This window comes from Pungitius pungitius, chromosome 17 (genome assembly GCF_949316345.1).
Source record: "Pungitius pungitius chromosome 17, fPunPun2.1, whole genome shotgun sequence".
Lineage (NCBI taxonomy): Eukaryota > Metazoa > Chordata > Actinopteri > Perciformes > Gasterosteidae > Pungitius > Pungitius pungitius.
In genome coordinates, this window is record NC_084916.1 from 10016324 (window position 1) to 10039201 (window position 22878).

Genomic DNA, 22878 nt, shown 5'->3' on the forward strand with positions numbered 1-22878 from the left:
GCAGCCATTTTGGGGGAGGCTGTCGTCGAGCTTGAGTGTGCCGTTGCAAGCTGCCCAAAACCACACAAAGAAAACCGAGCGGACAAACGTTGGACGACACGCCGTTAAATATGGGCCCGCCGGGAGACAGACCACGCCACATGTCGACTGAAAGAACGGAGGATTTCAGCTGGATTGTCGATTTATCTTGACATGGCATGCGGCAGGGCGAGTCGGCGGTTGTGACGACTGAAGAAAAAAAGAAAGAAAACAAGCGCTGCAAACAACTCGAAACTTCAGACGCAGAAAGGGGGAGATCTGGTTTAACTAACGCGTATCGCGGCCTTCAGCGGTAGTCGTTGGTTCGCCATTAAATCCCTTGCTGTTTTTTGTCGATTAAGTTGTCGACGAGACGCGACTGAAGCTAACTGTACCTAGCTAAAATGCCTCGCACGAGCAAAACCAGTTAGTCAGTCACCCCTGACGGTCTCTTGACTCTCTCCGCACTGGCAGTCGCATTGAACCTGGCGAGAAAATGTAAACGCGTAGAAAGATGACTGTACGCTAGCTAGCCAACCTCACGTGGGCCTCAATTAAGCCAATCCGTCAGAAGATAAGATGTAGCTTTATCGTCGGTTCACTACTAGTTAGTGTCGGAAGTGACTGCCTAGATTAGCTTGCTAGCTCACCTTAGCTAGTGTGCTAAAAATACGCCCACATCATGACTATCGGCAGTGGCAGCACCGCGGGCCGTGGGCCGAATGAGTGGCAGTAAAAAGTTTAAGGAAATGTCAAGGTACTTTCGCAGTAGTCTTCGATGTTACCCGGTGCCACCATCTCCTGGCATCTGTATTTAACAGCCATGTTCGTCCGTCTCCCCAATCCGTCTTTAACACGCTGTATCTACGGATAAACAAACACAAAACGACAGCAATGGAGGAGGGACTCTGAAATGACCCAAATAATACAATATTTGTCGACTTGCTAGTCTCTGTAGTCCTCAATTTCACTAGGAAAAATGTATGGTCGGTATGGGTTTTTACAGTAGTAAATATTTCTGTTGATTTCAGTACAATTCTCAGTATAAAAGACACATTTGAGTTGCTCTTTTCTTTAAGACTGTTAATCCATTGTTGATGGCAGGTTGAAAAATGCTCATGTAGCTTTAAAATCATGTCTTAAAACATGAATTTCTGAACAAGTAATAAGGACATGTAGTCTTAGATTGTAGACCAATCCCCTCCTAAGCACTGCCCTTTTACAATAAACAAAAATGACTTAGTATTGTTTATGATTTGTCAAACTTCTCAGTTGGTAGTGGGTATCTTCAAGATCTAGCCTAGAGTTGTTTTGATGCGTTGTTTCTGCAAAGGGTAGCTACCTCCATCCTTTATCCAACGTATACTAAAGTACAGAGTTTTGCCAAAATATTCTGCACAAGAGACGACCGTACCATCAAAATCTAACCATGGGGGACCCAACTTCACGAAGAAATCAAACAAGAAACCGACTGCGAGCTCAACTTCGGAAGAAACGGGAATCTTTGGCTGATCAGTTTGACTTCAAGATTTATATAGCCTTCGTTTTCAAAGAAAAGGTTTGTCAGTAACTGGACATAATCCCAATTCGTACTAGCTGCTTGTACTTTGACATCACTTACTCAATCGTTTTGACCATTACACAATTACACGTCCCGTTCAGACTTGATCCTTTTGGATTCCCACAGATTTTATTTGTTCAATTTGTTTGTTCTTGTGTTAATTCATTGCAGAAGAAGAAGTCTGCACTTTTTGAGGTAGCTGAAGTGGTGCCAGTGATGACCAACAACTATGAAGAGAACATCCTACGAGGTGTGCGAGATTCCAGCTACTCTCTCTCGAGTTCATTAGAACTCCTGCAAAAAGATGTCGTGCAACTGCACGCCCCCCGATACCAGTCAATGCGAAGGGTAAGTCGTGGGTGTGTTGTTCATAGGAGGGAGATTGCCTGAAAAAGGCAGTCCTGTTACGTTTTACATTCTCTTCTCTTATCACAGGATGTGATAGGCTGCACACAGGAGATGGACTTCATCCTTTGGCCACGCAACGATATTGAGAAGATTGTTTGTCTACTGTTCTCCAGATGGAAGGGGGCCGATGATGAACCGTTTAGGCCTGTTCAGGTCAGACCATGGCACCTTGGCAGATCATTCTGGCTGTAACTGTTTGACTGTGGCTATTTTTGATTCTAATTTGTTAATTACAGTTAAAAATTAGCTTTGTCAGTGTTATAATAACCTGATTTTCACAATGAGACATTTTATTTAATTGACTGAATTAATTTGGCTCTTGAATCACCCCGCTAGAAGTCTATGAGACTAAATGTTCTTATTGGCTCACAAGACTTTCCTCTGCTTTACAGGCCAGGTTCGAATTTCATCATGGAGACTACGAGAAGCAGTGCTTGCATGCTTTGGGTCGTAAAGACAAGGCTGGAATGGTCATGAATAACCCAACTCAGTCTGTATTTCTCTTTATGGATAGACAGCACTTACAGGTGAGTCAGTGCACTGAAATTCTAATGCTACTGATTTTCTACTAACAGACAGAGTCTTAACATTTGACCGCAAATGTTCTCTATCCACTTCTTCCAGACTCCTAAAACCAAGGCCACAGTGTTCAAGTTGTGCAGCCTCTGCCTATACTTGCCTCAGGACCAGCTGACCTGCTGGGGTGTGGGAGACATCGAGGATCACCTCCGCCCATACATGCCTGATTAAGGCTTCCTGCATTTAACAGCCACACAGGAAAAAGCCCTTTCCCTCCTTCCTGCCTAAGCCTTCAGAAGCAAATTGATGTACTCATCTCCATTCATTTCCTGTTAAAAGATTTGAACTTGTGCTTGGATCTCTCCCGTTTTTGTTACCTACCCGTTCTCCCCTCCCTGACCCGAGGCTGATTCAGTTCCCATCCTTATCTTTTGTTCCTCATGCTGCCAATGTTTTCTCTTTCTGCCGTTTTTTTGGATTGGTTCCCCCGTTTTTCCCCTTTTACTCCCTCTCCATTCCCGCTTACTCACTCATATTTCTTTCATTTGAACCTGCACGAACATTGATTTTGAGTGGTTGGTGGTTCTCTTGGAGCCGCACTATCAACAGCACGGGTCATTGAAGGAACTCTTTATGTTGCATCAAAACAGGAACAAACAATACACAGGTCTTCACGGTGGTTTTCAGATGGACGTGTTTAATAACCTTGTTGTCATAAGAAAGGTTTGTTCAAGCTTGTTTGTCATGTCGATGGGGTTTCTAGAACAACTTGACACAATCTTTTGACCAAGGACAGGTGTGAAAAGGTGTTTAAACACCTGTATAAGTAAAGAAACAATATTTGTCAAATCATATGGTGTAGGTATTGCTTCTTTACAACCGCCTTAGTTCTTTTTTTTTTTTGCTGGACTTTAAAAAATGTTTTGGTGTCATCTGCTTTCCTCTAAGAAATGCTAGGCAGGTCTTTGCTAAAATCTGGAGTGGCTTGAAAGGCATTGTACACCAAGTCAAGTGTTGGTTAGATGGTGGAGGTCGTTGTCACCGTTCATTTAAGCTACTGAAATCTGTTTTATTGTTTGTTTGAGATGTGGGGTGGTGAAAAACTGAACTGGTGACATACTTAATGTTTAACTTGCTTAACAAAGTTGCTAAAGCTAACTGATTTGTTTTATTTGACTTACTAAATTGATAATTTGCTGACACGCTCAAATTAAAATTGGCTGTGCTTGTCAAAGAATGTTAAGTACATAGTAAATATAATTTTGCTCCTTGTTGATTTAGTGTGTTCACTTAAGGGTAATAGGCGTGTAACTTCTGGGTTTTTCTGTTGATTTTCAAATCAATACTGAGCATATCTCAATACAATGCAAATTCTGAAAGCATAACTCTTGTCTATTTTTATTACATGTGCATGAAATGGTACCATTGATACAGTAGTTGTCACAGAATTGACTCAACATACAGCTATTAGTTTCTTTAACTGTTAACATAGATTCAACAAAGGCAGAAGGATTCATTTAGCAACCAGCGGACATGGAGTCCATCTCTTGCTCAGCACACTGTTATTGAGAACTTTCCCTCAGTCCCTTGTTTCGACATTGCACATAATGTGATTTAAAGACTGGCAAAGAGGAGACTGCTTAGCCACTGCCAAGATGTTTAGTGTGTCTGCCTTGTGCTATGAGCTTCCCCGTGGCCTTGTTGGTGAGGTCTACAGTGGCAAACGCCAGCGTCCGTCCCTGCTTCAGAACCTGTGCAGTGATGAGAACATCCTCTCCCATCTTGGCGGCATTCACATATCTGTAAAAAAAAAAATTGGGACTTCCTGTAACCCCTGCTCTCTTAAAAATATTATGTACACGGTTGTAAACCCAACAGCCATCTGCCATACATTTTTCCACCTGAGAGCTCAAATATCCCTTTATATTCAACAGGTTAATCTACAAGCTTTGTGGTGATCAGCTTTTTAATGTTGACCGTGTTGCTGGACTCACGTTATGTTCATGTCCACACTGACTCCCGGGGCTCCCCTCTCAGTGTACATGATGGCCATGGTGGATATGACATCGACCAGAGTGGCTGTCAACCCGCCGTGCAGTGTCCCCCCGCGGTTGGTGTGCTCCTCCTCCACCCGCATTTCACACACCACCTTGCCCGGAGTGGCAGACAAGACGTCCACCTGAGGGACACACGTGGCTACCTGTCACAGTGCACCTGTATGACGTCCCGCCGGGGTAACCGAGCGATGTTACTGCTACTCACGGTCACAGAAATAAAAATGTAATGTGTCGAGAAATATTTCAGAATGTGAAAGACTTACCTTTCTCAGGACTTTGTCGAAGCCTTGGTGATCTACCATCGCTTTCATGATTTGTTTTAACGAGTTTAAAGACAGTGAAACCATATTTAACGATAACTGCGGTCAATGTCGAAAAAACTTCCGTTTACCTCGGACTTCACACCGGAAGCAGTTCCGTTCGATAAATCGTCCGGAGGAGGTTTAAAGCTAATCGGCTAACGTTAGCTAAATTGCATGTAGATCCGTGGTTGTAATTTCGGTTGAAAACGCTCCTTATCGTAAACTATTTTGTAGCTGCACATTTAAATTTGCCCACGTTCAAGCATACAAAGCAACGTTTCTATTTCGCGTTGCCTTTATCTGTTCGATCTTTTAATTGGAAAAGTTACCCGAAAGACTTTCACTGGTGCACCTGAGGTAACTTGCGGAGGAAAAACATGGACCAGTGTTTTCACTAGTCCACTTCTCCTGTGTAATTCTGCGAGTAAAAGCTAGTGGCTTTAAAAACATGGCTTCTAACGTTGCATCGGACTCGGACACGCCATCGGTTTCTAACGTGGAACGAAGCAGGAGTCGTCTATGCGATGAGTTTGCGGCATTGACCGGATCCGATAGCGCGGTGGCTCAGTGCTACCTGGCTGAACACGAGTGGGAGATGGAGGTAAAGTAGACCGCTGGGGCCTCTCTGCCCTCACATTCCTTGCAGGTCACTATCGGCCTGGGCAAGTAACATGACGATGATGGTGGGCCCAGTTTTTGGCAATTCAACACTGCTGTTCATTTCAAGTATTAGATTTGCCTTTTAAGGCTTTAAAAAGTGCTCAAACATGTTTAGAAATCTGTTATGGATGTCTTGAAAATATCAGGGCAGTTGATCCCGATGCACCTGACCTGTTACCTTTCAGAGAGCTTTGAATTCCTTCTTTGATGCTGATTTGGAAAAAGTATTTGAAGAGGATTTCCCAGACAGCGGGACCAGCCCCTCCAAAAAGAGGCAGAAAGTAGAGGAAAAACCTCCAACAGACTGGTAAGTCTACAGTCTTCCTTCCCTTTGACGCTCTCCAAGTTACCTGTATTTGATGACTCCAAACGAATCAACAGTTTGTGAAACATTTGCAGCGTAGATTTGACGGGAGACAGTCCAGCCTCGACGCGCAAACCCTCTGATGAAGACGACAATAAACTGTCTCTGATCTCCTGGAACGTGGATGGACTCGATACAGACAACCTTGGAGAACGCGCCAGAGGCCTGTGCTCCTTCTTAGTCCTGTAAGCTCGTTCATCTGCACGGCCGTTCCCTGTCGCATAGCAGTCAGTGCCCCTAAAGGAAAAATGTGTTGAATCTTGTCTTCACGTAGATACACTCCAGACGTGGTGTTTCTACAGGAGCTCATTCCACCTTACGTCCAGTACTTGAAGAAACGGGCTGTCAGCTACCTGATCATTGAAGGTACGCCAAATACTGTCAGAAGAGGCAAAGGACAGCAGCATACAAGTACATTATGGACGGATTCTGTTTAGCTAGTCCTGGTATTGTGCTTGCTGGCTCACCTTCACTGTGTTTTAGCTTGCTGGGACACTTCAATGGAGCAAAGCCTTTGATTTCCCTGAAATGACAAGTCAAAACGTTTGCTATTTCCAAAAAATACTATAATGAATTTTCACACAAGATTTCCCTACACTCCTGTTTCAATAAACTCTACCATTTTTAATTATACAATGGGTGTCTGATAGTGTCCAGTATCTTGAACTAAATAACAAAGTAATAAACTGAGGCTTAGACCAAAGGTTTAAACGATCCGCTGAACTTTTTTCGTCCAGGAGGCGAGGATGGTTACTTCACCGGGATTATGCTGAAGAAGACACGGGTCCGATTCTTGGAGAGCGAGATAGTATCTTATCCCACAACTCAAATGATGAGGAATCTGCTTGTAGCTCAGGTTTGTCCGATGACCGTTCATTCCAAATACTCAAGCCACGTGCAGCTCAACCTAAGTTGACACACTGTGATCTTTTATCTCTTTGAAATCAGGTGACATTCAAAGGCCAGAAGCTGTGTCTGATGACGTCCCACCTGGAGAGCTGTAAAGGCCAAGCAGAGGAACGGATGAAACAGCTGCGAGTGGTGATTCAGAGGATGAGAGAGGCACCTGCTGACGTCACCGTCCTGTTTGGAGGGGACACGAACCTGAGGGACACTGAGGTCAGTCATTTGTCTTGGCATCGCAACAGTTGCGTCTGTGCTGGCATTTATGGTTTATTTCTCTTCATCCATTTATACATTTTATCTCTTTAAAATGAACCATCTCAGGTGGCCAAGGTGGGTCTGCCCTCCAGTGTCTGCGATGTGTGGGAGCGACTGGGAAAGCAGGAGCACTGCCGCTACACATGGGACACCAAAGCCAACAACAACAAGAAGGTCCCTTACATCAGTCGCTGCCGCTTCGACCGGGTCTACCTCCGCCCCGCGGCCAAGGACGGCGTCCCACGCCTGGCCCCTGACCACATGGCCCTGGTGGGGCTGGACAAGCTGGACTGTGGACGCTTCACTAGTGATCACTGGGGAATTTACTGTAGCTTCGCCTCCGCATAGAGATGTACAAAACTAACTGAAACACGCCAATTCTCAGATGAGCTAGTGTAGCTTTTGTGTGTTTCAGTCAGTACACTGAACATGAAGAAATACATTAAGATAAATTATCTGGTTACCTGTACATTTTACATTTTGATTTGTTTAATTTTGTCTTTTAATGTGTCCCTTACTTGTGTTTTTCTTTTTTTAAAATCAGTTAATAAATAAAGAAAGCATCAATAAACGTGGCAACTCTGTGTATGTAGTATTGGTATCTGAACACTAGAGAGCAGCACAGACTATCACTGCACTCCTTTTAAAAAATGACCTTATCTAATGCCAGTGTGCAGTTCACCTTTTACATAAAAGGGAAGAAATATCAGTTCGCCACTGAAAAGTGACTCCATACAATTTGAGCTTCAGGTCCGTGAGCCTAACAGCAGACTCCTCACATCTGAAACTCCGACATAGACAATTTGTTTATGTAACCATTGAAAGATGAATCCAAAACCATGAGTGCAGAGCATACTTTCATCACTAATACACCTGTTGTGAAAAAGGCACATTAGGATATGATTCACTTGCACTAATAATCTACAACTCTACACCATGATCTCAGTTGTAACCCGATGTGACCTCCTCGTCTCTGCTGTCACGTTGCCTGGGACGTGTTCCTCGGCCCTCTCTGTGATGCACTCTTCAGATGCGACCGCGTTTGCTCCCCACGCGGACAGCACAGTCTCTGCAGCCGTCGCACAGCTGACCTCGGGAGAGGACACAGATGCGACTTTTCGCTGGAAGCAGCCGTCATCAGAACAGGCCTCCCTCCCCTGTTTGTCCCCTGCTCGATGTTTCCTAATTAGCAAGGACATATGAGCCATGTCTGTCCAGCGCTAACAAGCTTTCCTCAAGCCTAAAACATGTAAACGCAAAAAAAAAATGGAAACCCAAGGTGATGTCCTTTAAAGGTTAGGGTTACGTTTCTAAAACCCAATGATATTCATATATGACAAAGAAATACCAAAATAGCAACAACAGGGACACAATGCTTTCACATTTTTTTTAACAAATCAATCATAGGTTTCAATTTAAAGTGGTAGATTTTTTCTTTGGTTTGACTCCAGAATGTTGTGATAAAAATAACTTTTCAAAATAGACTCGGCACAAAGTCAAGTCAGAGTCAAGGGCATAGTCTACAATAAAAATACATTGATCTCTGCTTCCAGCCAGTACAGGGTCAGAAGCAAAGATCAATTTATTTCTAGCTGCCCAATCAGCAGCAGAGCGGTTTCAGATATTTGAGTACAATGGTTTTCCACAGTCCTTTGGAAGTGTGCAATTTTGTTCTATTTTCTTATTTTTCCCACGTCAGCATTGGTCATAGATGGTACAGATGGAGGCCGTCTGGGCCGAGAAGGAGGTCATGTGATCTCTCCCCCCTGCGTTGAGTGGGATTCTTCTGCCAGAGGCCGATCAACCTTAAACATTCGCACCACAGGTTTTCCTCTGGAAGGCTACGTAGACAATATTCCAAGATCATTTCACTCACCCATTGTTTTTTTTTTCAATGACAATTTCACTCTGAGATCTATGTTCTGTTTTGTTTTTTCAACCATCGCAGATGTATTTTTGGAGCTTTCCTCCAAAAGCGTAGCCCTCAGTGAGATCTAGGGCTTTCATCTGAGGCCCGTCAAAATGAATGTTCTTGGTTTTGTGTGGACGTGTCCGTGTGCTGGCGGAGAGGCTCTGGGAGGAGGTCCTTTGAGGCAGGGAGAGACGATGATGGATCAGACACAGCTCTGACCCGAGCCCGTGAAGCTTAGTACTCAAATATTTTTCTGTGGCTACAGGCAACAGATGGAGAAATAAAATGAGTGTTGTTTGCTGCTTCTTTTCTGGGGGTTTTATGACTTTTTATGGGTTTGAGGTGTGGGCAGACGGCAACATTTGTGTGTGTGTGTACACGGGAACAGGTGTGTTATCAATCAGGATCTATCTGCACCATGTCTGACGCTTTGTCACAGGCAGGGCAAGGACACGCAACGCCAAAGCGGTGCTACATCACTGCGGCAACATCCATCACTACTTTTGTTCAAAATCTCTGTGACAAACTGCCCCAGAAGGCAGCATTTTTTTTGGCTTTACAGTGCAGCTGCTTCTGCTGCATATTTGAGGACTGGCAGTCATTTAGATGTTTGCAACATAAGAGGAATACTCAAGAGCGAGGACATTTTGTCTTTCATCGCTCTCAAAAGGTTGAGGATGAAGCCGGGTAATATGAAGGGGCTGCTAGGATTTTGGGTGGGATTATAATGTGTCAGGAAAGGAGTTCATGAAATGTGTAGCAGCTCATCCAACATTGGGAGGATTTGAAATGTAATCAGCAACACATTCCTGTTAAGACATCTGTTAAAAAGTTTCCCCGGTGATACCTTAACTAAGGCTGCTAAAATCCAACAAGGCCGACAAAGTTTGGGTAAATCAAGTAAAAGGATTGATTCAGTATTATTAAGTATCTCGATCTTTAAAAATTGTCAAACAAGAAGTGGACTAGATACAAAATATAAAAGCAATCGTTGGACATTTTGGGAAATACTTTCATGCTTTCGGTGGATCTCATTTAATTGTTATTGATATTATCTGTGGATTTTTATTTAAATATATAGAAGTTGTATCAAACGTCTCATTTGCAAATAAGTACACATCTCAAGAGTAAATACTAGGGCCGGGACTCGATTAAAAATATTAATCTAATTAATTAGAGGCTTTGTAGTTAATTAATCGAAATTAATCGTATTTTATATTAGTAAATACTCTTAATAAAATAGACTATTAATCCATAAAGTTTTAGATGAGGCATGCTTTCAAAAATGTATATATATTCAAAAGCAGAGCAAGATGGAAAAAAAACTCAGAAACAAAATAATTGTAATAAAGTCTGACAGGTTTTATTTTCTCTTTCATAAATAACACTTAACAAGCGTAGTACAGCGATAAATATCAATATTTATACACTGTAAAATTCTCTGTATTACAAAATACAGTATATGTGTAATGCACTTGATGCAGATGGGAAGTATTGTATTTCATAGCACCAAACGAGACCCTTAACGTGACCTTAAGTTTATGATATCACATTTTAACAGTCCAGTTGTGTGTGCAGTTACATCCCAGATTCAGGTCTTGTGTGAGTGTCTATGAAATATACTTCCCGTAGGAATCAGTTGTTGCATAACTATATCTAAGTTAAATAGAGCCCACCTAGGAGGAAACAAAGCCTTTACTATAAAACCACTCATCTTCCCACATTGTCAAGTTTTTTAAATCCCAGTTGACAGACTAAAACATTATGATGCATGTCCACGGTGATCAATCAAGTTTCACATACTTGATGCTTGTATTAAACGTGGTCCAATGTCCACGTATGAGCAGAACAGCTTCATCAACTCACACTTTTTTTTGTAGGGTCGAGACTCTAAAAAATATCCCTGCTGTCGAGTGGAAGCCTCGAATACGAACACAAAAACAAATTTCTGTGCTGTGGAAAAATAAGAGTTGTGAGTGGATTTTAGAAACCTTGCGGCCATAAAATGTTCTCATCTCCGAACGTAAACTTTCAATTTAAGTGAATAACTGGTACATGTGACACGAGTGAGGTCGCTTAACGTCAATATGCAATGCACATGTTTGGGAACTCCAAAAGAAGGTGCTATGAATATGAACAAGCGGTTCTGATCACATTTTTCTATGTTTCTTCCACATAATAATAATAATAATAATAATGATAATTGGCAGCTCAGTAAAGTCCGTCAGAGGCAGCAGGAGGTAATAGGCAGGTTGATCGCTGAAACACAAACCAGGGAATATTAATACTCAACCTTACAGCAGAACACAGGTCAACCTAAATGCAGTTTCAAGAGATAAGTACAGCTTTTACACAGATCTTACTGGTAGGACTTCTAATATATTTTTTGCTTTAGACTTTCAAACATTATTGCTGAATTTGGACATGATGGGTTCATTTCACTCAACATTTAGCACAAAAATAACTACAGCTTTAAGAGGACTGACAGCATGGAATGAGTGGGGCAAACATTAATAAATCTGGCTGCGGAAAAACAAAGTACGACAATGAATAAACAAAATGTTTTGCCTGCATTCAAAATATAGGGATATTGATCAATATTTCATAAAGAAGCCCTTATAATTCCTCATCCAGACTTTGTCTGAGGAGCAGCATCACAATAATTTATGTAAAATTAAAAAAATATCACATTCATCACTTGGTGTCGACGTTGTGTTTGATTGTCGGCTTATGAGAGACATCACTTTCAATTTTTGACAAACCAAACATCTTCCAGGCTCAACCAATCTGTACAAAATGTCAGTTTGAAGTGGACTGTGCCAGATAATCGACTGCATGAGAGCTTTGTTGAGTTGAGCTTGAACACAAAAGTTGTTGATGGATAAATTCTCTAATTACCAGCATTGTCAAGTAAGAAAATAAAAGATAAGTCACATGCAGCCTCAGGTGAGGTGGGGCCCGTGTCAATTATTAAATTCTGGAAGATAAAAAATATCCTCTGTATCTCATCTAGCTTATGTGTCTATTATGCAAGTTAAACTTTGAATAAACAGACTAGGTTTAGGGTTATTTTGATGCATGAGCACATCTCTGATTAGTTTGGTGGCCGTACTGAAACATTCACGCTGTTGCGTCACCATTTTTTAAAAGTGTCGCACAGAATTGTCAGAAATACCTTAAGATATTAAGATTCTTAAGAAAATGTTATAATCGTAATGAATAATACAATAGCGAATGGAAAATCCCCTCAAAATAAATCCTAAACGTTTACAGGAAAGCTCGACATCTCAGCTTAAGCTCAGTGTGGCAATCCCTCCGTAGCCAAGCAAGTGACTCTGCTACAGAGGAGCTGATCACGCCGCACTTCAACTTTCCTGGCAGAAACATTCCTGAGAAATGCTCTCATCCTCAGCTGCTCTTATCAAAACCGCAAAATAAAAATCATCGCCGACTCAGCTGATGTGGTCATAACCCAGAAATCAAAGTGTAATGCTCAAACAGAGCAGTCCCCCTCTCTTCAGGCGGAAAATAAGACACTTCAAAAACTATTAATAAGGCCCTTATTATGTGTAGTGTGAATGAGCTATGGATGAATAAAACATAAGGTATGAAAAAAGGTGCATAGGTTGGCATTCTTTTGACACTAAAATGGAAAAACAATTCCTTGATTCTGTAGAAAGCTCCAGATTGCACATTCATAGTGTTAGCAGGCTGCGAATCGTCATCATCATTTCTTCATCATCTTGTGAGGATAGGTTCAGAAGTACCTTAATCAAAAACAAGAAGAAACCCCAAAAAGCCCCACTGCCATCAGCACCATTTCTTCAAAGGGTGAAGGGCTCACACTTGTAAGATGACCGTACCTACTGGAGACGTACACCGTCGTGGTTCGCACACAAACATGGCCAGAGAATGTCGTGGGGAAATCAAAAACCACACCGACAACACGTTCCAGTCTCCACGGGTAACCATGCGTTCTTCAGAGCTGGAATTCGGAAAACCGAGCGGTACGAGAGACCGCCTCGTCAGCCGCTTGGCGATCACACCACATTAATGCAGTTTCCGCTGCCTGCTGCCGCCCTCTTGCTGCAGTAGGTGAAGCTGCCGTGATTGGTGGAGGAGCCGTTCATGTGCGACGACTTCAGCTCCATCTGGCAGGCTGCGATGGCTGCGTTGAGCTCTACCTGCGCCCGGTGCACAACGTAGAACATCAAGCCGATGCTGATGACGATCTGCAGGGGACACAGGAGGAAGTCATGGTCCACACAGAAGGGATCTCTTGTTCATTCGTATTTCTTGTTGTGGGGGGGAACTGAACAAAACAAAAATTAACTGGCAAACCAAAAATTGCCTGCATGCAGTGAAAAAAAGCGAACTGAGCATCCAGAACAAATTTTTATACAGTTTTTAAATGATCAAACCGAGACGGCTCCCAATCGGACACCAATGCTCTCTTATCCACAAATAAAACATCTTTAGGCCAAATACTACGTGATGAAGGCCATTTGTTAAGTTGGAGCAACAGCTTTTAGTTCTGCATGCACGACCAAAACAAACGTTTTAAACTGACCGCATTGACCTCTGACCCCTATAAACTCTTCAAATGTTGCAGTTAGAGACAACCCTGATGGATTAGCACTTGCAAGGTTTAAATGGAGTTGAACGGGTGTTGGAGATGTTATCACAGCTTGGAATGACCTTTGGGTCAGCTGAGAAGTAGTTTGGGCATATTTTGCATATCTACCTAAAGCTTTGCATTACTCAAGACATTTCTGTGACTTAATACTAGCAGATGTCAACGCTTGTGCACTAGAATGAAGCTTGAAGTGTTGTGGACAAAGTGGATATTGAGGGAAAACCAAAGCTGCTCCAGCTGCTGAACACGTCACTACTTTTATGGGTCAAACGGATACTCTCCACTTCTGACTTTTAAAAGGCCACATCCACACTGGCTTCAGGACATTTAACATATTACCACCCTTAACTCACCTGCAGACTGAACACAAAGTAGCCGCTGATGCTCTGCTCAGCGATGACGTCCTCCATGGTGCGAAGCGTGGTGCCCAGGTAGGAGTTGAGCAGCTGAGTGGGCAACAAACCCACAGAGGAGGCCACCAGGTAGTTTGGCAAGGACACATCTGTGATCTTAAGATAAAGAAACATCTTAAAAACTTAAAAAGAAAAATTTAGGATGAAACAAGTAACTAGTATGTATTTGAGACTATGGTTTAAGTTCCTTTCTGCACTGTTTCAGGTGAATGAAAAGAGGAATTTACCAAGAACATGTTGAAAATGTCTAGGTTTATCTTTAAGTATTAACGCAAAATGACAAATTTGCTAATAAAGTCAAAAGAAGTTTAAAAAAAACAAAAGCTCTAGGATGGATAATTTAATTAACAGGTTTTGATTCAAATCATAGCACCTTTTAACAAACCCCCAAATTGTCTGTTTAGCGATTAGATCTTTTACTTTTCTATGAACTACGACATTTCTCAGTACATCCATCTGAATAAAAACAAGGGCCTGCGTAGCCGTCACCCTTGATGACGTGGTGACATAACATGTGAGGACGTGACCTTGGCACTGTGACTACACTGGCGTCTGGTGGGTCTGTGTGTGTTACAGCACAAAAGGAGCTCTTTGCATTGTTCAATCTCTCAATCGCTCTTCTTTAAATCACACCACCCTGCATTACAATTCACAGGACGCTCAGGTTAATCAAGCTGATGACATCCGATTGTTTATCCTCAGTGTGCCTGGTTGAACATTTCCTCCCCCACACTATCATGCAAAAGGTCTTTCTCCTTGAGAGATAAGCGCTGACGTGTCCACACTCTGTGTCGGCACAATCGAATCGCCTTTAGGTGATCGCCGCAACATGACACGTAAGCCCATGAGAGCTGAAGAAGAACAGGAGTGGAGTCTCTCTCTCAGCCGTCATTCTCCAGTTGTGAGACAAATGTCTTCTGAAGTCCCTCCCAAGCCAGGCATCTAGTGTATGCAGCTGTGTTACATACAAACAGGGAAGAGCTAGTCAGTATTACTAGAAGCATGCAGAAAACTCCAGCTAACCCTCCTACTCTATTGTGCAGGACTGTTTATGAGGATACTCTCTCAATACCTACCCCCCCTCCCTCCCCGTCCCGGGCCTGACCGGATTTATTCCGAGCAGCTCTGAGTTTGTGCTCGTAAACAGAAACAGGAACAAGACGGTTTGGACTGAATGAGACATTTTAGGACTGCTAGATTGTTATGTTTGTTTCCCTTTTTTATCTGGGATTGCACTGGGTTTAGTGAGGGGGGGGGGACAGGGTGGAACTAATGGCTGCAAAAGCACGTTTTCCTGCAGTTTGGGTCCAAACAGGAATCACTTGAGGATTTTCTTGATCAGCTCGTTATGACGGCCGAGGGATGGAGTCAGGCCAAAGGACCTGAATGTCCCCACTTTGTCCACTTAGGATTCACAGAACATTTGCCTGAGCTGTCCCCCGGCTTTGCTAACTACTGCAGTCTCTGTGTCGTTTTAGGTTACCCGCTATAATGTAGCAGTCCACTTCAGCAGAAAGAAGCAGGGGGGGGGGGGGGTCGGCGAAGCGTAGCCACATCCACAGTAAGTGCTCACCAAGGGCAGAGCAGACAACACATAACTCCACCATGAACCAGCTGAGGACTAGAAGTAGCCACCCACAGTTTGTTTCACCTTGTTGAATATAAGATACACCATGAGATAGAGATTCAGCTAGCCATAACCCAAGCTACAGGGGCAAATAAATTATTGAAAAAAGGTGCACAGTCAGGAACCCGAGCTTCGCTGAATACCCGTGCAGGCTGAGACGTGATGACTTGGCAGAGGAGGCATGCAGATGAGGGCGAGGTTCAGCTTTTTCGACGATCTCGACCCCAACCAAACTAAACTCCGGCGTGAGGCTCACTCTGACCTTTCCTTCCCCAGCAAGGGGGGGGGGGGGGGGGGGTCTTTCACACTGAGGTCTGTGTCTGAGGAGTGAGCTTGATTTTGGTTAGAACCTGCATTGACTGATTTCGGGGGAACTAGTGGATGCTTTGAGAGTGGTGAGAGTACCCGGAATGAGGCCAAACATTTGCACAGGATGCAGGTGCATTAGTAAATAAATTAAACAAGTTTTTAAATGCGTGTCAAAGAGAGCAATCATAAAAGTCACCACAATGAGTTAAACACAGGCTGCATTGTCAAAAACTAACAGCCGTCATAAATTGAAACCAACTGGAATATAAACAGATCAACAGCAGCTCAACATGACGCCCTTTTCTAGTAGACAGCATTTCTCATAAATTGTTTGCCTTCCACCATAGAAAAAAACCCAGAGGAGCAGAAGCAACAGAATAAAAGGAGTGATTGAAAAAGGCTTTCAATTCGCCTGCCTTTTAATTTGACCCCAAGTGATTGTGGAGTACCAATCAGGCCAGTGACCGTGGTAGCAGCTGGTCAACAGTGTAAACTGGGTGTCACTTTGACACCCCGTGCCCACCTCAGAGTGGAACAGTGAGTTCACTGTTAAAGCCGCATCCATGATGCTTGCACAAGAGGGACACTGCAACCTTTGCACAGAGAGAGCTGTGTCCCGGCCGTGGTGCCCCGGGTGTGAGGGGATGACAAACAGAAGCCGTTTAAGTCAGTCAGGCAAAAGAAGACCATCTGCTATGTTTGTAGGTCCTGTTCAAAATCTGTTTTACAGATGAACTGCCGTCCCCGGCCCGGGCCAAAATACAGAAGTCATTCATTTTTAACTTCACTAACAGTCTCCATTTTAGCTTGTAGCTCAAAGTGAATCTTAAATTCAACCCCGAGCCCCTCAAACCGGCCTTTAAAAACGACATGTTGAACAACTATCTTCACAGATCAACAACAAAAAAAATGGAAGAATGCACTTGCATTCAGGAACATCCTTCATTCAAATTTTCGAAAATGGAAATTTCCTCTTTTCAAGAGCACTTCCCCTTTCTTTCAGCTCCTGACTGATGCTAAAATCCTCACTCACTGTTACTTTACTGGGGAAAGCACAGGCATTTGATTATGAGGTTCTCTCAGATACCGACAGAATGGTCAAAGTGCAACAAAGATGTTTACTGCCTGCAAAACCGGATGTTCTAACAGTCAGCGGATTCCTGGGGTCATCTTACCTCACTACTGCCCAATGACTATTTTCTCTTATCTGAAAGTGTCCTTCTCATAAGTAATGAGCAACTACAACAAATAGTCAATTAAGGGATTATCGTTGACAAAAAAATGAAATGGATACTATTTGACTAATTGATTAATGCATTTGATGCAATGATTTTGTTTGTCAACAGTGACACTAAATCAATTTTTAACTGTTTGTTGAATACTAAAAAAGTCTAAACACATCTTCATGAGCTGTCCTAAATAACCGTCTCTACCATTGTAACGACGAGTTATTTTCCCACATTAGACACTGACAGGTGTGCGAATGGGTCCTTGTGGCGCTCGCACCATCTGAGCAGAGAGCACCAGCGGACTGACGTAAACCACAGCGTCTTCCCCCCCCTCTCTGAAGATGTAAACTTAACACTGTGAGGCATCACAACTCTTAATAAGAATGTGATCTCCAACGAACAAACCCTACATTTTCCCCAAAATGGTTTCTGTTGTCACTAGCAACAGAGGTCTGAATGATGTGTCAAGTATACTACCGTAAGTAAGGAGGCTGTGAAGGATATTATTGTTTCAGGGATTACATTCGGAACACAATTTTGAATATTTTGCATATATAAAAAGCATTTTAGAGATGACATCAAATGTTGAACCAGTTTCAAAGTGGACCAGAAAAAACAGCTGTGACAGCCAAAAACATTGTAAAAGAGTTGCATAAGAGTGTGTGTTTATTATTGGGTGTGTATTTAGGCGTCCATAGGCAAAGCCAAATGTGTCCTAGTAAATCATTCACTCCACAAAACGCACAAACTCTGTAATTTGCAATTACCGTGCTTCAGAATCCAACTTGCGTAACGTTTTTTCCTTTTACAGCCTCAGGCTGTACATCAACTCCTTTATGCTTTAAGCTATAAATGCCTTTCAAGCATTTCTCTTCGTGTTCACTTCAGGATGTTTGTGCTGCTTTTGGTTTCTGTCTTCAACACTATTCGAATTCTCCTGTCAAATATTTTTCCATAAACACAGTGCAATGTGCATAACAGCTAAAGTTGAAGGGAATAGAAATGTCTTGTGCAGCAGTGTATCCTAGCTTGGAAACAATACGTTGTTTAAGATCGGGTAATTCTAGTTTAACTGGCATGAAATGAACATTGTGCCTTTGCTGGAACATTGCCAGTTGTATTTTTGAAGGAATACACTGATTGACAGTGAATTTCCCCAGCCTCATATTGCAATTCAGCAAATATGTGTTTGCATATAGACAAAAGACGCCGACTCCTTCGGATCCAAATGTGTTGATGTATGTTATGCTCTAACCAACTGTAACTGCAGTTTCTTAATTATACAGAGGATACAAGCTGGTAACCACATGAAACAAGTTATGAAACCCCAAAAACAATTTGGTATTAATACATTTTGACTATTTACACATAAAACTTCACTTTTACAGCCTCATTATTGTGTGTTTTAGTGTGAACAACCGTATATTATTTATGAAACAGGCTAATGAAAGACAATTAGGCTGTGTGAAGGAAATCAAGTGAAGCCTTTCCAGTTCCATTTTTTTATGATCGAGTGAAACAGTGGTTACTTTTTTTTTTGCAGCACTATGGTTTTTAAATACTCTGGAGATTTAAGCCTGGATGGCTACATACAATCAAGTTAACCCTCGGGTTGGTATTCTTCATTAATCATTCAATTATAGCTTGGATAACATTATTCACGTTGCATGACGTCCTAGTTTTTTTCCTCCAAAGTAACATATACCTTGAGGCTTTTACTATTAGGAGGTAATAATAAGTTTACTGAGATTGGTAATCAGCAAATACGAATGATTTATTCCATGTATGAAGGTCAAGGGCTTCAGCTAAACTGTAGGAGTGCGGCTTAAAGCAATATCGTGAAACGACTCCGCTTTATACTGTCGGTAATATTGTGTTTGTTTCCTCGGTAAAGGACTTCAGATTAACTTACAGACACAAACTAATGAATAATAATTTTGTGTGCATTATCATATAATCATCAGATCATTATGGAGTTCAGATAAACCATTGCTCCTAATTTGAAAACCCAAACGAAGACTTTAAATGTTATACTGATTGCTCGAACAGATGTCCAGAGGTAGCAATAGAATGAAAGAATTTCCTCTATCTGGGGACTAATCTTTTATTTCCTGCCATTAGACTTCAATGTCAGTTCAAAGTCTAAAGTTCATCGGAACAACATACGATACTCATGATTCTCCTGGCCTCTTATTTTTGGCTGGTTTCCAGCTACTTATGATTTATCCTTGTTGTAGATTGGCCTAGCAAAAAGAAAAACATGTGAATTTGTAATGCATTTCTAAACTGAAAAGGAGAAAACAGGGTTATAATGTTTCCATACTCACCGAGAAAACTGCATTTTGGAGCCCAAATGGTATAGGGGTGAGTCTCGCTAAGGCCACAACTTTGAGTCCGCTTCCTCCCTCCACCACTCGAATGACAGCACTGAGCTGTTCACTGTTCCCAACTTTGTTCAACACCCACTCAGTCAAAAGACGTTTGCACACCAGGTGCGCCACAAAGGTGCCTATTAAGACTCCCACCATGACCAGTCCCATGCCCAGCACAAAGCCGTAGAGGTAGCCAGCTGCCACATTAAGAACAATATATCCCCATCCGCATGGGAATGACACGATAATCAACCCAACTATGAACAGCAAGGCTCCGACGAGGCTGTCCAAGCTCTCCACCCAAAGCAGGAGGTCCTTGAGGTACTGCCGAACCAGTGCAACCGAGGAGAAGCACACAGCCGTGAGGATGCATGCCAGCAGGGCGCTCTTGAAGCAAAAGGTGGTGATGCAGCACGGGTGTCTGAACTCGCCACTGTTGCTGAAGGACATTCCTCCTGTGTCGCCGATGACCTCGGGGTCTCCATCGGACTTGCCGATGACGGCCCCGGACTCGTCGAAGGTGCTGCATATCAGGATGTCTATCTTGTCACAATCATCCATGGCGGTCTTCTGCACCCAGCGGTTGAGCTGAATCTGCGCCTTACCCACTGCATGCTTGGCAAGTTTGGTGAAAAGCTGCACAGTCGTGGACCCTGACATGTTGGCCTTAAGTAAAGCTGCGGCGGCCGACAAAAAACGCTCAGGTGAGCGGTCTGATGTGACGACAGCGGTGAAGTTTCCACAGTTTTTTTTTTAGATCCAGCGCAAGTCTGTGTCTAGCAATATCAATTTGTGGAGCATCAACAGAAATATGTGTACAAGGGGAGGGGGGGCTTTAGCAGCGGTATCCCATCGTTACGCAACTCTGACAACAACCGTGTAGTGAGACACACAGATGAAACCCGTCACTGTCCTTGGCCATTGCATAAAATGTCCAATGTAGCGGGATTTATCTCGGGTACACCAACTGGACAAGGTTCCAGTCCAGCCACTTAAAAGTGCCAGTTGTGTGGTCTCTGTGTGAAAGACTGGCCATATTCAGAGTCGTAAGCCCTCAGCTGAGGACCGCGTCAAGTCCACGGAGGAGAGCAGTGGACACAGCGACACGACTAGTCTTCTTTGGACTTATTGACCGGAGTCGACGTGGTGTAAAAGCGTCAACTTTTATGACTCCTTCCGCATTGCCTTACCAGCTAACGTTATCCGACTAGCATGGATCGATGCGGCTCCTGTCGTTAGCTAGATGACGTTAGCGCGCGCCGTTAATTAAAGTCCACCGTTACAAATAACATACGTAACCGCCGCTGGCCTCTTCCTCTTCTCCTCTTCGCTTCTCCCCCCGACTAGTGAGACGCAGAAGTGGAAATAAGGTTTTGCTCTCTCTCTGTGTCTCTCCGGTGGCTAGTTGTTGCTGATTTCTCCGTCGCCTTCGTTCTACGCTAGAAACTGCTGCTGTTGACGCTGTTGAAGCTATTCATACACCACTGTTTGTGTCCCAGAATCCCAAGCGAGCCCGGCCCACGTGACCAATCATTTGACTTTCTAATCCAATCAGAACGCTCAAACTGTCATCGCGAGATTTTCGCGGGGTTTTACGATAAATTGTGGTTGTTTTGGATCGAAAATATCAATTACAGCAGTCGGCAACTGCAATTAATTAATGACTTTAATACATAGGACTCTCAAAACAGATATTAATAAAGAAGCAGCAGTATATAACATATTTTACTTTTTTATATAAAAGAAGTAACCACACATATATACAATAATTCATAATTCACCAATCAACACGTCAACATGCATTTTTAATATAGCGTGTGGAAGTTGATTATTTAAGCTAGTGGGTTATTTACCATTTAACAAAGCATCAATTGTATAGATGTATTAAACATTTTGTTCATCATCTGAAAATGTTACTTGTGAGATAAGGCTATTAATGATAAAGTAGAGAAATGTATGCAACATATTTTCTTCAACTGTTAGGAAGGGTAAATGTTTCTAAACTATACTAAGATAAGCAGTTTTAGAAGAAATGCACACTTTCAAAACCCAGGTAAAAGTAATATCAGAATGTCCAATTACTTCCTTGCAAGTAAAAGCTTAGCAGTTTTACTTATGTAGAAAGATGAACTAAATATAGTTGGTATGTTAAAAGTACACAATATATAGAATTAGTATAGTATCATAACTCACATTATTGGATTGGGGATTTGAATTAACATGTAGGCAGCATTATAGTTTTGTAAATGAGCAATTGTAACTTAACGTAAGCAGCTGTTGGGCCGCTCATATGTTGACCAGCTCTACCCTAGCTGTGAAATAAAGTACAATACAATATTGGTTTAAAATATATGAAAGCGGATATATGAAGTAGAACAAAATAGAAATTCAAAGTAAAATACTATTAATTGTACGTCTCGTAACAAAGGTATGTAATTAAGGCCTACTCGTGTACATTGTAACATTGGAAAAGGTTGTAGTGTAATTATTTATGGTAAATCATATCACAAAAAGTGGGCTTTTTATTATTTAACAGTGTGAATTGTTATTTCCATGTATTTCTGAGACAATACAGCATAGCATAGTAGCCTGAGGGAAATTTCCTTACTTGGCATGCTCACCATAAATTCCTAATGAGAGGAGTGAAGCAGACGATATGTGCATTCATGCATCTGAACTGCTCACCGCCTGGCTCTCCCAGCTGTGGACAAATTAAGTTATTTTACGGTATCCCTGAAAGAAAATTCGGATGCCTCCGATTTCTTTAAAAAACCTTTGATTTTGAATCAATGTGAGGACATGGAAAGACAAAGATTTCATTATAGGTTCCACCTTCGCAGATACTTGTAGTTAGTTGGTTGACTGCTGAGCAGTTGTAGCCCAACACTCCACTAGATGGAACCATTACACAATGGTACAACCAGATACAATTCATCACCAGCTTTTACTATTTCACAGGTAAATCTTATGTTTCTTAGTAATAACTCTTCCAAATTGATGAAGTTTTGCAACAATCTATTTGTAGTGCTTTTGATGGTGCTGTAAGTCGATCTATGCGACCATACAAATTAGTAGTAGTGCAATGTTAATTAAAATGTAACCGGTTGAACTTTCAGGAGCAGCGCATGTAAAAACAGTTAGTCTTTCTATTTAAAAATGTGTCAGAAATATTAACTGTATCATATTTGTATCAATTGACAACCATTGTGAGAAATATCACAGACGACAACTGATAACAAATGCTATTTCCCAGTAATCTGTCAATGGAAGGAAAACGTTCTTATTGTTCTAGTGTAAGAGAGAGTTTGCAAATGTACGCTTTTTTTCTCT

The 22878-nt window shown here is 42.2% G+C and overlaps 4 protein-coding genes across 5 annotated transcripts; 2 read left to right on the forward strand and 2 right to left on the reverse strand.

The window, feature by feature from the left end:
- The first annotated feature begins 10 nt into the window (after positions 1-10).
- Positions 11-3891, forward strand: c17h6orf62 (chromosome 17 C6orf62 homolog). The gene is made up of 5 exons (XM_037474801.2): positions 11-1576; positions 1751-1927; positions 2015-2140; positions 2380-2514; positions 2612-3891. Exons 1-5 carry the CDS (start codon positions 1448-1450, stop codon positions 2735-2737), a joined length of 693 nt encoding a protein of 230 aa, XP_037330698.2. The 5' UTR covers positions 11-1447; the 3' UTR covers positions 2738-3891.
- Positions 3878-4988, reverse strand: acot13 (acyl-CoA thioesterase 13). The gene is made up of 3 exons (XM_037474803.2): positions 4827-4988; positions 4501-4685; positions 3878-4306 (listed from the first exon to the last, which is right to left on the reverse strand). The coding sequence occupies exons 1-3, from the start codon at positions 4908-4910 to the stop codon at positions 4147-4149; spliced, it is 429 nt and encodes a 142-aa protein (XP_037330700.2). The 5' UTR covers positions 4911-4988; the 3' UTR covers positions 3878-4146.
- On the forward strand, positions 4971-7625 carry tdp2b (tyrosyl-DNA phosphodiesterase 2b). The gene is made up of 7 exons (XM_037474799.2): positions 4971-5466; positions 5711-5832; positions 5925-6074; positions 6164-6255; positions 6627-6745; positions 6838-7008; positions 7117-7625. Exons 1-7 carry the CDS (start codon positions 5314-5316, stop codon positions 7396-7398), a joined length of 1089 nt encoding a protein of 362 aa, XP_037330696.2. The 5' UTR covers positions 4971-5313; the 3' UTR covers positions 7399-7625.
- Positions 7626-10303: 2678 nt separating this feature from the next.
- Positions 10304-21059, reverse strand: tmem64 (transmembrane protein 64). Of its 2 annotated transcripts, XM_037474231.2 has the most exons (3): positions 19504-21058; positions 13952-14107; positions 10304-13194 (listed from the first exon to the last, which is right to left on the reverse strand). In XM_037474231.2, exons 1-3 carry the CDS (start codon positions 20206-20208, stop codon positions 13003-13005), a joined length of 1053 nt encoding a protein of 350 aa, XP_037330128.1. In that variant the 5' UTR covers positions 20209-21058; the 3' UTR covers positions 10304-13002. The 2 variants fall into 2 exon arrangements, with proteins under 2 accessions (XP_037330128.1, XP_037330129.1); XM_037474232.2 differs by lacking the exons at positions 10304-13194; positions 13952-14107 and adding an exon at positions 14159-14966 and having other exon boundaries at positions 19504-21059.
- Positions 21060-22878: the final 1819 nt, after the last annotated feature.